The sequence below is a fragment of the Centroberyx gerrardi genome, chromosome 13 (genome assembly GCF_048128805.1).
Source record: "Centroberyx gerrardi isolate f3 chromosome 13, fCenGer3.hap1.cur.20231027, whole genome shotgun sequence".
Taxonomy (NCBI): Eukaryota; Metazoa; Chordata; class Actinopteri; order Beryciformes; family Berycidae; genus Centroberyx; species Centroberyx gerrardi.
In genome coordinates, this window is record NC_136009.1 from 8,221,757 (window position 1) to 8,236,516 (window position 14,760).

A 14,760-nucleotide genomic window follows, 5' to 3' on the forward strand; every position below is an offset into this window, starting at 1 on the left:
TCCCAGCTCGCCCTGCACATAAAGAGCCTCCAAAAAAAACAAAACAGCGCGGGGGCCTTGATATAATCACACATCAGATGAAAATGGCGAGCGCCCGGGATCTGTCCTCGGCCCTTTGTTCGCGCAGGTAAAGCCATTAGAGCGGGCTGAGGAGGAACAGCATGGGCGCGGCGGTTCGATGCGCCGCGTCCCGCTGATGCAGGCGCTCCCCGCCGGGCCGGTGGTAATTGTGCCAGCGAGAGGAGATCGAAAGCCCTCCTGCGCCGCGCCGGAGCGCTACTTCAAAGACAAGGCACCTTCCCTATCTCTCGCTCTCTCTCTCTCCCGCCTCGCCTCCTCTCGCCTAAGCCCGCTGTACTTAACTGATTCCTAAACCGAACCGTAGTTCACTTAGGCACGTCGCGATTGGCCGGGGCCTCGCCGGCGCCGCGCGGCGATTGGATGCAAAGGGGATTAGTGGGAAATGAAGTGGAGTGACAGCGCGGCGAGTGTTAATTAGGGGCGCCCGTAGTTTAATACAGGTTTAAACAGTGCAAAAAAGAAAAAGAGAAAAAGAACTTAAGAGTGACGCCCTCCTGGGACGGGAGAGAGGGAAACGTGGAGGCTGGGAGAGTGGGAGGGAGAGGTTGAGAGGAGTGAAAGTGATCTAAAAAGAGAAGTGGTGACTGTGAAAGGACGGAAAATGTGAAAGGAGAGATGAAAAACAAGAGGGAGAGAGAGAGAGACAGAGAGGGTGAAAAACAGCGGGGATAGAGCTTTTTTTGAAGACGAGTGCAGGCCAGGCCCTGCACGGTAATAGCACTCGGAAGGAAAAAAAAAGAGGGGTGGTGAGCCGGCGACGGCGGGAACGGGGGAAAATAAAGAGGAACGCGATTCCGCCGCATCTTATCTGCGGCGGAGGCGTACCGTTTCTCGGGGGGAGGCGGCGGAAAGGCATCGAGTTCGGGGAGTCATTAAAAAAAATGTCTAGCTGGCTAAAGCGCACGCACGGGGTTTGAAAATAGCCTGAATAAAATCTGCATCCGTTTAGCGAGAGTCCATCACACAGGCACTCGCACTTCGAGAGGGCTTAAGGGAGAAAGGCCGGAGAGAGACGGAGGGGGAAGGATGAAGGCGGGGAGGAGGGAGAGTGATTTAGGCATCATGAGTCTAAGTACGTGAGAGAGAGAGAGAGAGAGAGAGCTGAAGGAGGGATGCAAAGACTGACGAGACCAAACTTCATTCTCTCCCAGCCACTATAGGGTTAACTTGTGAGTGAGTGACACCCGCCATTGCAAATGGGGTTAATAATGACACAGTGCAGGTCTGCTTCTTAACAGGCTGCAGGGCAAAGGGCTATAAAACACTGTGTATCGCTATCTGACTTGCCTGACGCAGAGGTAGGCCATTAGCCATTACGCGGCTCTGCGCTGATGCCATATTGAGTAGGAGGAAAAGGCAGGGTGTGTGTGTGTGTGTGTGTGTGTGTGTGTGTGTGTGTGTGTGTGTGTGTTTGCACGCAACTCCATTAGTATGTGAATGCTCTTACTTGCATCCCGGCGTGGGTGCATCCAGGTGCATAAGTGCAAACAGTGCTAACCGTTGTAGACCCCCCCCCCCCCCCCCCCCCCCTCCGCCCCACACACACACACACACACACACACGCACACACCGCATCAATCCTGCATAAATGCCGTTTCTCTGTAGGTTGGAACAAAGTACAGCAGAGTTGTAGCGGGCAAATAAAAGCAGAGAGGAGCTTTCTGCAGCGGCGTCATCGCTCTATCCGCAGAAGAAGAAGAAGAAGAAGAAGAAGAAGAAGAAGAAGAAGAAGAAGAAGAAGAAGAAGAAGAAGAAGAAGAAGAAGAAGTCGCCTTTTATTCATTTCGAATGAAATCTAATTACAAGGTTATCAAGTGAATGCAAGCACCAACTGCAGCCTCTCAGGATATCAAGTGGCTAAAAAGCTTTACATTGACTGACTTCACAGGCGGACTAACAAACTGACGGAGTGGCAGACTGGTCGGCTGTGCTGAATGTGACAGAGAAGAAAAAGTACAGTTTGTGACTGGCTCGAACCAGTCCCACTCTCCAGTGACATTCATCTCCACCTGTGAGATAATGTGAGAGAACAGAGAGAGAGAGAGAGAGAGAGAGAGAGAGAAAGGCGAGACGGTGGAAAAAAAAGAAGGGGAGAGAAAAGTACGGCAAGAGAGCTCAAGGGAAGAAAAATGGGAGAAATATGACATGGGGCTGAGAGTGAGGGAGGTTGTGAGCAGGAGGGAGAAAAAGGCAGAGAGAGAAGAGAGAGAGAGAAGAGAGAGAGGGAGAGAGAGAGAGGAAGAGAGAGAGAGAGATGTGACTGAGAGCAATGTTTCCAGCAGTGATTTTACTGTCTATTGAAGCAGAAAGCACTGAACTTTAGATGAAATATTAATACAGAGCAAGAGAAACAGAGAGATAGAGAAAATAAAAGGATAAAAAGCATGCTGGTATTAGCCACCTCCATTTTAATTAGTTTCTTTTTTTCATTTCATTTCATTTTCTCCATCTCTTATTTTCCTCTGAAGATGTGGAACTTAATTAGGAAATAACAATTATTGGAAATTATTGCCTATTACCTAATTGTTTAGGTTATCAGCATAATCATTATTACTCTTTGCAACTGCAACCGAGCATCAGAGCCAGACGAAATTAGTCAAACCTATTTGGGGAATCAAACACTCAATTTTCCCAGAATGCACTGGTGCAGAGCGGGCAAATCCGGAGGTCAGGTTTAATTAACACAAGGTGTTGTCCCAGCCTGAAGGCAGGCTGGAGACTGGACTTGGATTCGCTGAGTTGAGAAACTATTTCTCTCGAGACAAAAAACATCAATTTATGACAATATTCTGCAGGTTGCTATGGAGAGGGAGGCGAAAAGAGAAAAGCGAGAGAATCCAGCAAGAGCTAGAGTGAATATTGCTTTTTAGCAGGCATGTTTATGCAAAGTGATTTACACTGATTACATGAAATGTTATGTAATGCCAGTGGGCCTGGGAAACGGAAATCAGATCCATGATTTATCAAGGACTCAGCAGACCTTCTCAAAGAAGAGTGTGTCCTGACAAGTAAATGGAGTTTAACAGGGTTTAGGGTGGCAGATTATATGAATGGGATTATATTAATCTGATCACGAAAATTGTGACCGTAATCCATTGTAGTTACTAAAAAAATCAGTTATCAGTCTCTGGATACTTTTGGAAAAACTAGGTGATTGGCTGTTGGATTAGTCAGAATAATATATGAAGGGAAATGTGGTATTTTGATTGTGAGATTATGATCGTAATCATCATTTTACACATAAAATAACAGTTGGGAACGGTGACAGACGCTGATACGTCTACAAACTTAAAATTCCAGTTTGTGAATTAATTTAGTTGATACAGATGAATCAGTTTTAAGTAATCACTAAACTAACCTCAACTAACCTAACGTGTTAAATGCAAAGTAGTGTACTAGTGATTTCATGCACTGTAGCGAAATGTGCCTGGCGAGAATTGAACCCATAATTGCAAGTGCTGCAGTTACAACGCGCTAAGCCACACCGGAGCCTTCTTACAGTAATGGAAAACAATGATACTGCAGGTGTGAAAAAAACTACTCTCAGATCAAATTGTGACAGACATTTTTATTTAAATAACCACAAATATGGATGTCGGTTTCTCTGTCTTTAGCGGGCAAAACAATGGAGCGCTGTTACAGTACGTCTGGCGCTCTGATCGTAGCGTGTTTACTCCTCACAGCGACCGTCTGAGGTTATGTTCGGGACAGGCTTTCCACCTTCCTCCCTTCCTTCTGTCTGTCCTGAGAGAATCTCCACCCCTCCCTTTTTCTCTCTCTCGATCACCCTTCCTTCCTCTCCACCCTCGCCCTCCCACACTCGCTCCCTCTCGTTCTCTCGCTCCCGAAACACAGCAGTCTAATAGCGCGCGTTTATTCGCCGCTAACGACTCGCCACTCCTGCTCATCCGCAGCCTATTAAAACAGCTGGACGGGCCCCGCAGGTCGCACCTTGGCACCGCGCGTTCTCTCCCAAAATATAATCACGCGGGCCTCGCATTTGTTTGGCCGATATATTGAGCGGCATTTATGATTTATAAGCGCGCCCGTAAACCTTCGGCGCGGCGGTCGGTTTGGCCCTGCCAGCCTTTATGCATAAGGGATGAGATTGCGGGGCTGAGGCGATTCGATTTGCAACCCCCGTGGCAGAGCGCTTTACCCACCGCTGTTCCTCTGACGGAGACCTCACACTGGATGGAGCTACTTAGCATATCTTGGGAGAGATGACACGCTGGCCCGTTTCCAGCGGTGTTTTTGGAGGAGCCGAGGGACAACGGGGTCGAGTGTGCGTGTGTGTGTGTGGAGGAGTGGGTGGGAGACGGCAAGGACCTCGGGGATCATGTTCAGTTGGCTGCGTCGGGATCCTCGGAGGGCGAGGCGGGGATTGTGGGAGTTCAGCCAAGTGGACAGCGCTGTAGTTTCTCGGTGGCTGCGGGAATAAGGGATTTTTTTTTCTTCTCCGAGACTCTCAGAGAATGTTCTACTCTGCCTGCCTGGCTGTTTGACTATATATATTTGTCAGGGATCCATTTTGATGGGCTCCACTTTGGAATCAGGCTTGGCACTTGGGGATCCCGATACAGGAAGACAGGCAGACCAAAAGAAAGCTGGACACACACACATACACACACCCAAACACATACACTGATGTGGGACAGCTAGCAATGGCCCATCACACCCTGTGGAGGATGCGCCGCTCACAGTCCAGCGACTCCATTCATCAAGCTCGACAGAGAGAGAGAGAGAGGGGGAGAGAGGGGAGGAAAGAGGGAAGGAGAGGTAAACAGGAATTGAGAGGTGAAAGGTAACAGTGGAGAGAGAAAACAAAAAGCAGAAGAGCTAAAGAGGGAAGCGGGAGGGCGACAGACACAGCGAGAAGGTAGGCAGCCATGAACGAGAGACGGGAAGCGAGGAAGGAAGGGAAGGAGAGAGAGAGAGAGAGAGGGAGGGAGAGACCCTGCTGGGAAGGTCCCCATTAACATGGAAATCACTTCCTCTTCCACCAGCTCTCCCCGGCTCGCTGATGGCTCGCCACAAAGAGAATGGCTTTAACTCCTATTATTCTGCGTGAGGGGACACACTGCCAGGTCGGATGGAAAAAAAGAACGCAAAAAAAATAAATATAAAAATCGTCAAGACAAGTCTCTGCCCCCCCGTCTCCCCGCCTTTCCCATGACACATTCTATGAGCAAGGGACCCAGGTGTTGCTGGAGAATTGTGATGGATTCACCTACTTCCCACCATCGCCCATGCAAGCTCATAGGCTGGGGAAAGAAAAAATAACAGGAACGAAAAATGGCCCCGTTTGGGGGGTTTAATGAAGTTTTAAATTTGCCTTTTTTTCCCCCTCTTCGATGGCAGGGGAAGTTCTGGAGATGGAAATTCTCTGGGTGTGGAGAATTTAAGACCCTCTTGGGCTTCCATAGGCTGGATTGCCCGCATGTAGGTCTATTGGAAACCTTGTGTTGTGGGGAGATTACCGCGCGATGAATCTCTCCCCATAGGCTCTTTTGGATTGTGGAAGAAAAGCCTATCCGGGGAAGTGCCGCTCGCGTATTCCTCACCGGAGCTGCCAATTTGATTTGGCTCTAATACAAGTGTTAAGTCTCATTTGCGTGTGCATGTATATAGAAGGACAGGGGAGAGTGAGAGAATGAAAGTGAGCTCGAGAGAGACAGAGAGAGAGAGAGAGAGAGAGAGAGAGAGAGAGAGAACAAAAAGCCACTGCCCACGAGGCTGCCTGACCCCACTACTTCCACATTCACACACCCACTGGACACTCACACACACACACACACACACAAAGTGAAGTTAGTGGGCTGCAGCAGCATTCAAACCCACGCAGGGTAAAGGCCTAGAGGGATCTATCCATGCAGAGCTCTGCACTATGCCACCATTGACTCTAGGGCAAAGGCATTCCAATGGCAGGCCTAATTGTGCGTTGTGATATGAGGGAGCGATTTCAGGGCCGGGTTTTCATGGCTCACTGCTATCCGGAGCCCCTGAGCTGGCTGTATATACAGAACTCGCCTACGTGTGTGACACGGTTACTGCTCTGTATGTGCATGTGTGTTCATACCTCTGTGTGTGCGTGTGTGTATTCTCCAAAGCTACCTTCAAACAGACCGAGTCAGCCACAACTGTCAACAACAAATCAGATCTTCAGAACACAGTGCAGCCAGCTTTGTCCTGTCCTATTAAGGCTAACACAAACACACACATGCGCGCAAATACACACACGCATAAGTATGCATGCACATGTGCGGAAAACCGCTCGTATGGATAGACAGATAGGCAGATGCAAACACACACACACACCAAACACAACAGCGAGAACCTGCTGCATTCCATTTCAAAGGGCAGCGTTGCCTGAGATGAAATGATTCCCAGCTATAGCCTGATTATCACTGTCGCTATAAAGCTGCTGTTAGCTCCACTCCTCCCCTCTCCCTCTGTTTCCCCCCCCCACCACCACCACCATCCCTCCATCCTGTCGTCTGCCTCTTCCCTCCTTCACGCTTGGTGAACCTGCCCCCAGGACTCTGCTTTCATGCATTCTAAAAGAGTGCCGGCTTCGCGTCTTTATCATGCCAGTCCGAACAATGGGAGACGTCGGCGTGTGGGCGGCGATCATTGGACAGAACGTCAAGAGGTGGGCGGACGCGTTGGACCGGATTGGCCGATCGTGTGTCCCCCAACTCTGATGAGCCCATTACTGGTCCACAAGCGCACATTAGTCATGCCATTTAAGTAAATTCATTATCGATGCCCTATTGGAAAGGACACAGGCTATTCTCGATATGCATTAGATGTTATTGAATGCGTTTGGATTGCTAAATAGGCGACAATAGAAAACGATGCATGCTGGTGGCTGCTCTGTGAAACAGTCAATGTTGGTAATTCTATTGCAGGTATGGATTTTCTGTGTTTTTTTAGTGTGGCCGTAAGTGGCGGTTACACAGTAGGAAATATGGGAACACTTAAAAAAGAGTAGATATTTCCCACATCCTCTATCAACATCATATTAAACATTAATATAGTAACATTATTCATAATTAAAGAGCAGTATTTGAGGAAACCGTGTAATGCTGCACTCCAGAATCTTCAATGGCCATTATTAAACTCAGGAATAGGATTTATGGCATGGAAGGGAACACGCATGTTCATTAATAAAAGCTAGTTTATGGTGCGACTCTTAATGCGGATGTGTTTTTTTTTTGACAAGTGGGATTGCGCAGCACAGACACTTTCTGCCACACTGACTAAAACTGATTGGGCACTGAGGGTCTTTTAAAAGAGGAACAGATGGGGGAAGAGTGTGAGAAGGGACACGAGGGCAGCGGGTGTGTGGAGAGCACACACACACAGAGACTGGGAGTTGGGAGTGTTTACGAGTGTGTGTGTGTGTGTGTGTGTTGGGGATGTGTGTCGCAGGCCCTGAAGGGAGATGACAAAGCCTGTCACCTCTCCATCGCCCTGTCTCCTCACCTCAGCCTGATCATATCCTATGAGTGTGTGTAGGTGTGTGTGTGTGTGTGTGTGTGTGCGTCAGAGGGGAAAAACAACGTGAAGTATAAAGGTAGAATCCGACAGATGGAGTGGAAGAGGAAGCTTGTGCCATAGATAAAGAAAACACACGCAAGGTTAAGCCATTATGCCGATCTCTGAAGAGACTCTTTTAGCTCACCCACTCATCCCTCTTTGTTGCCTCGACTCCTCTTCCCCTTTTTTTCCGAGTCTCATTTTCACCAAAGGAGATTATACCGTGATTATCCGTCCTGACTCCCTCCACTTCATGCTCTCCCTCGCTCCCTTTCTTGTACATTTGTCTCCTCGACTGTTTCCTCCCCGTCTCTGTACGGCTCCCTCTATTTTCTCCCTGAGCCTTCTCACCCACTCCCTCTTTTACTGTTTTTTTCCCCCCCTTTGTCTCACTCCTCTGACAACTTTATCGCACCTTTCCTACCGACTCCATCTTTCTGTTTTTCCTCTTTCAGCAAAACACACACACACATCACACATCACACACACACACGCATGAAACAGACACATTCGCACACAAAAAAGACATGCACTCACTGGCACACATCACCTCTCCCTCCCTCTCTACCTCCCTCCCTCTCCCTATCGCTTCCCATTCACACTCTCTCAGTAACAGCCCCGCGCTCTGGGGAAATGAATTAGTAATATTTATGATGAAGCCCTCTCCGAACTGCTCCCTCTATCTCGCTCCCTCTCTCCGTCTCATCTCCCCGGCGCATAAAACGACACTGATCTTATCAGCACTACCTATGTAGTCATCTGTCAGCCCATCTATCTTTCCATCCATCAAACCACTGGGAGAGTGATGGCTCCCTCTCACCATTTTTATGTGGCACTGTTGGCAAGCCAAGGTTGTTTGGAGACCACATAAAACCCGGGTGTGGGTACCAGCACCTGCGCCTCGGTGTGTGGACGTGTCGCAGATTGGAGTTTTAGTTATACACACATTTCTTGGAGGCAGAGCCGCTTTGGAGGCAGAAATAATCGTATTGATTGAGTTAAAACTCACTCAGAGCCACAGTTTTTTATAGCGTTAGTGGTGCACGACGCTCAAATTTCTAGTTGATGCCAATTCAAATTGTGAGAGCTGCTGGAATCGACTCCTCGACTACAGATTAAACCTTAGGAAGCTATTTAATACTTTTGTAAGGAAACAACCTAAAGATAATTCAAAGTAATGGTCATGAATGGCATGCCTCTTGACCAATTAGCTGATTTATGTATAGACAAAAAACATTCAATCACTCAAAAAATCATTAAATCAATCAAGGAACTCTGGCCAAAATATAAATAAAAACTATACATGCAATGACTTAAGTTTCATTCATTCATGACCATGACATTCATGATGTTGGAAGGTCAGCAGGTAGCTAGCTAGCTTACCTAGATAGCTATAGGCTAGTATGGCTAGCTTGAACTTGGAGGGTCAGCTAGGCTAACTAGCTAACCTAGATAACTTAGTATGATAGGTTGCATTTTTTCAGTTAGTATCAATAGTGCTAACCTTCATAATATTAGCTTCCCCCTCTCTTACCTTTTTCACTCTGCTTCAGTCTAACATTACTTAACCAGAAACACTGTGGTTCTTTGGCTCCGCCCACTGAGGTTTACCAATGAGATTATTTCTGCTCCAGAGCAGCTCTGCCTCTGAGAAATGTTTCCATATCTAAAACTCCAATCTGCGGACGTGTGTGTGTATGTGTGTTTATAACAAAGCTCTGCTCCAACCATCACAGGGCAATGAATCAATGTTTTGCCCTTCGACATCCTACAGATGCTTTGGAGAACACTGTGGAGGAGGTAACTGCTCACTGTAAAGCTAGACTGGCTTTTCTCATCATGCTCTGGTGGTAAACATGCTACGCTTGAGCATATTGGGATATTGGGTTAGTGCTGTTTAAACCTCCTTTTGACTGGAGCATGATGTACAGCGCTCAGGGATTGTGCCAGATTCCACATCAAACGTTGACATTTCACCAAGAAGAACATATGGAGAGCGATATTTCGGCTTATGATATTTCAGATGGAGCAAGAATGTGGTTCTGAATCACCTCTGCAAAAATGGCCCTTTTGACTTTACTACGGATATTCTGAATAATATCAAGATATTCTTGTGCATAAAGCGACCTCCAAAAGTATTCGAAGGGCAGTATATTTTTATATATTTTTTCTACGCTCGCACTTTGAATGTCACATTACAGGATTATGAGTCGACAGCACCGAAAGTCAGCTTTTTGAGGTATTTAAAAATTAGCACGTATTGTGCCCTGATACGGCTTTTCAAGGTACAATAAAAATAGCTGGATCAATAAGGAATACAACAGAATCCAACTCCCAGACTTCTACACTGTCTGGTCTACGGAATGGGCATGATGAGAATAAAATAGAGCAATGTGAAAATATACTCTCCTGATTGTGAACTATTTAAGGACTTTGCTGAAGGATGCTACAAACAGTATTTAGACTGCATGGGACGTCGTCTGAATATGAATACTCATTTCAATTATCGAATAATGGGAAACATCAATACACTCCATACATTTCAGCATCCCTGATCCTCCTAAACGACCTAGATTTCAGAGTGGTTAGGATAAACAAGGTTGTACCTTCTATCAAATTAAGTGGTCATCTTATTTTTAGGTACACTCCCAGCCTATGCTAGAGCCTCTTTGCATTTCAATGTTTCCCCCGAGAGAATTCAGCTGTGGACTACACTAAGCCATAAATTATTCAGATACAGTAAACACGGAAAAAACATGTTTGAATAAATGACTACATGGAAATAAGGGTATGAGATTTCAAATCAGCCCAACAGCAACACGGCCTTACGACTAAGCTATGTGACGCTATGGAAGTCCCGTCTCCTAGCTAATTTCCCCCCGGATTACAACAGGAAAATCAGCGAGGAGAAACAACCACGAGTCATCTATGCCCGTCTCGACACTTTGTAGCAGGGGGTTGATAATTTGAGGCATGATTTTACACCCAAGACCCTTGTTTACTCTCAGACATTTAGTCAACCATGTATTCCACACTGCACCACAGTAATTAAGAGCGTAATCAGGCAATGAGTTGATACGGAATGAGAGGGTGATGGCAACCCCCCGTTAGCCATTTTTATATCCATCTGCCTGGTTAACTATCAATTTTGAGGGAGCATTGGGAAACAAAATTGTATCTGTTCACGATTTGACTTGAAAAAAAAATGCCCACTGAGCATTATAGTCCAGTTAGTTTTCATGGGAATAGACTTGGAAGAATACCTAAAAAGAGTCCAGTGAAGTTTCAGACTTCAAATAATCTTTGCCGTTTTAAGAATTTTCAGCGAGACACTAAAAATGATTACTTTGCTGACGATCTGTCCAACTACTTGTCACCGTAAAATGTTCAAAAAGCCCTGTTACCTTTTTAAAAGTCCGTTTGATATGGATGAAAATAAAATTAAAGCTGTTCTTGCACCGAGTCATTTGAAATCCAAACTGAGAGAAGTGTGGAGCTAAAACATCAAAAAACGTGTTGCTGTCCAAATACATTTGGAGCACGGCGTACGGCATTTGATAATGAGGCCCAAAGGAAAGTGCGGTTAGTGCGGCGCGTTTGCCAATGAAGCCTCTGAAAATATCCCACATTTCCCACTTATCATTTTAACCAAAAACAGCTACAATACTGTAGCCTACTTTCCCTCTGCTATACTGCCTCCTCCAGGCTAAAGAAATCCCCTGACGGCATTCAAAACCGTACACACAACAAACCCACTTAGTTCCTGGAATCATGTTTTGGATGGGCAGAAATTCTAGGGCGCCGTGAAAAGACAAGCCCACAAAGCAGGACCTGTTTTTCCTCTTGTTAAAGCTATAATGTACAGCCGGTACCTAGTTGGTACGCTGCAGTGTAATCCTCTCCCTCTGGTAAATGCCACAAGGAATAAGCAGTGTTGACCTTGGGAGACGCGGGGGCCGGATTTGAGGGTGTCTTTTTAAAAGCCTGGGTGTGTAATTGAGTAGAGCGGCGGGGTGGCTGGCTTTGATGGTGTTCGCGCAAGCACAAGGGAGTGCGTGCGTACACACACACAGCGGCGAGCGAACACACACAGAAAGAGCCAAGCAGACAATCGGGAACACACACGCAGCTATGTACGTACAAATGCGAGAATGCGCGAACTGCTCAAACACACAAACACAAAACGGCGGGTAGGGCCGACAGATGCGCATTCAATAAAGCTGCACATACACACACACACCCAAAAAGTGAAACGCACACAAAGGAGTCATCAGGAAGGGGCAGTCGCGGCAGCAGTGAGGAGGTTTTGATAGACTAAGTGAGGTTTCAGAGTCGCCCTTGGCACCACGAGTCCCTTCATCTCCTGGAGAGAGATCAGAGTGAGCCCGGTTTCTCTCCAAGAAGCCCTCTGGTCCTCAGCACATCCCAGTCCAACACACTGGCTCTGACAGGGGCTCAACACAACCAGCTAACCCTCCCCCAGGACATCAGGAGTTCAATATTGGCATTAAAGCTAGTGATCCGTTGGACTGGATTCCCTCATCCAGTGCCCATCCGTTCCTGTCGGCTCTTTTCTCACATCCACCTGCACTTTGCATCCACCGCTATGTCTGCCGGCCCCTGCGAGTCGTGTGGGATGGGTGTTTTACAAAACAGACTGAAGTTGAACTGTCCATAAACTGTATTCCACCTTCATCTCCCTTCATTTTCATCAGAATAAGTACAGCAATTAGATGAAAAATGGCAGAAAAGTTGACTTTCTGCAGCTAAGTAAGTAAAGGATGGCTAGAACATTGGCCATCAAGGCTGTTTGGTCTCATTCACAGGAGAGGAAACTGACTTATCCTGATTTTTGAAGGTAATAAAGGATGCAACCACCACCACAATAGAAAAGAAATCAAGTAGTGTAACAAATGAAGGTCCCAGGGAATAATAGGTAAAATAAGCAGCCTGCAAGAGATCATGCTGCACCCACTTGCAGACCTGTTAAGGTCTGAACCACTCGGTCTTCAGTGTCTTCTTCAAGGATATATTGACAAGGGGTGGACACATTCTCTGTTGCGTTCAATAGGTCAAACCCATGACCAGTCAGTTACAGGAGGGTTTCTCTAACCGCCATGTCACCCTGCCACTGCATAACCAAAACAATAACTTACCGTGTCCGGCTAAAATAATGATGTCTGATAATCCAACTTGATTAATCCAAGATCTTCATGGCAAACTACATAGCTATTATTTCATTTGAAATCTTAACTTGGTCCAAATTGTGTTTCATACTAATGGAAAGGTAGACTAGGCTGTAGGCACACGGCCTAATTTCATTTATCAATAATTAAAGGCACAAGCTACACGGGAAATGGACATTCTCCCTCTATCCTTCACTCTAAAACAGCTGCATGAACGATAACACAGCGACTGTAAGTCAAACGTTTTTAAAAAGTTATTTAGGTAGCCAATTATTATTAGGTGTGCCTAAATAGAAGGGTTGTATGTTCATTTCCTATAATCTAAAATTACATGGGAGTTGGAAATAGAGGTTGGCTGATGATTGCTCACTGCACAGACCACCATCAATCCAGGAAGACTGTTTTTATGCTTTTGTGAGGGCCACTAACACTCGTTTTAACGTTCTTGGAGTGCCATATTGTTTGCCACATTGGACAATATAATGAGTACCAGAAGGTTTACACAGTCACAGCAAAGTAATTGAAAGTCAATTCTGTACTTAACTGTGACTGACATCTTACTGGAAACTGAAGTGTGCTAACGAGGTGAAACCCCACCAATCTGGTACTCCAAACAGTGTAACACAAGCGCTAACAAGTATTTGCAAATACTGTTTGACTCGGGCATTGTGTGTGCGAGAGTGTGTGTGGGAGGTTGTACGTACATAAGTGTGCCTGCAAAAAGGTGTAGCATGTCCAACATAATTTCCCTTCTGTTTGGTCGTGTGCCTGTGCGTTCCTGATAGTAATGACTTTCACGTGGGTGGGTGTGTGCGTTGCCAAGTTACTCACTCTGGGTGAAGCGCGGGGGGTTGTCGTTGACGTCGGTGAGCCTGACGGTGACGGTGGTGGTCCCGGACAGACCACCCAGGTGGCCCCCCATGTCCTTGGCCTGAAGCAACACCAGGTACTGGTCCTGGGTCTCCCGGTCCATGTCGGGCACCGCCGTACGCAAGATACCTGGGTAACACACACGGGACAGTGTTAGGGTGTAAGGCCACAAAGACATTTAAAGCAGAAATAAGTAAGGTTTCAATGCCTCATAGGACAAAATGGTCATAATAAGTCGGTTTGACAGGGTTATTGATCGATTCAGTGGCTCAACAATTAAATCAACAGGTGCTGAGATTTCTGGCTTTCAAAACTCACTCTTGCTCTTGAGCCAAAAAAGCAAACAACAAAGCAGTATTATTTTGCATTGTGATAAATTACCTCTTCACTAGTCGTTTCTGCTGGATCACTCATCTCTCCTGTGATACTGTGACTTCATTTTTACTTATTTACTTTATTAATGTCAATTACAGGCCACACTGTTGCCACGTGAAAACCTTGTAACTCCAGTTTTGGTGATTTCCATGTTTTTTCACTTCAGTTGAAGGATTACATGTTCATTCTCCAACCTCTTGGGTTTATGAAGCCCTTTCAAACCCCATTGGATAATGTCAGAATGCATTGCTGTCAAGCTAAAAACAAGGCTGTTTTTCTTGACAAGTTGACAGCTTTTTTGACATTTTGGAGATGCAAGCTTTTCACTCGACGGCGGCGACAGATCACTTATTGCCCCTTTAAAGGAGCACAGAAGCACACACACACACACACACACACAAACACAGATGTGCGAAGAAGCTCATATGAAAAAGATAAATCACCACATGCCAACAGCCAGACATGCTGACAGAGCAGAAAATCTTGCTCTGTCTCTCCTTAGCACACACACACTCACACACGCACGCTTGCGCGCACACGCACGGGCGAGCATCACTTACACGCATGCAGCATCGATCACCTCCTCTATGTAAATGGCCTCATTCTGCTACATGTGATTGGTTGTTGCACATCAACTGTTGGCTGTGCTCGCCGAACATCAGCCAAAAACGCTGGCCTGGCTGACTTGGCAGCTCAAGGTGAATCA

At 46.4% G+C, this 14,760-nt stretch overlaps 1 protein-coding gene across 1 annotated transcript in view; it reads right to left on the minus strand.

Annotated features, from left to right (window-relative positions):
* cdh24b (cadherin 24, type 2b) overlaps positions 1–14,760 on the minus strand; it is a 65,857-nt gene that overhangs the window by 28,066 nt on the left and 23,031 nt on the right. The window contains exon 4 of the mRNA XM_078287619.1: positions 13,641–13,808. Within this exon, the coding sequence (XP_078143745.1) occupies positions 13,641–13,808 (168 nt within the window). The remainder of the gene's footprint in view (positions 1–13,640; positions 13,809–14,760) is intronic.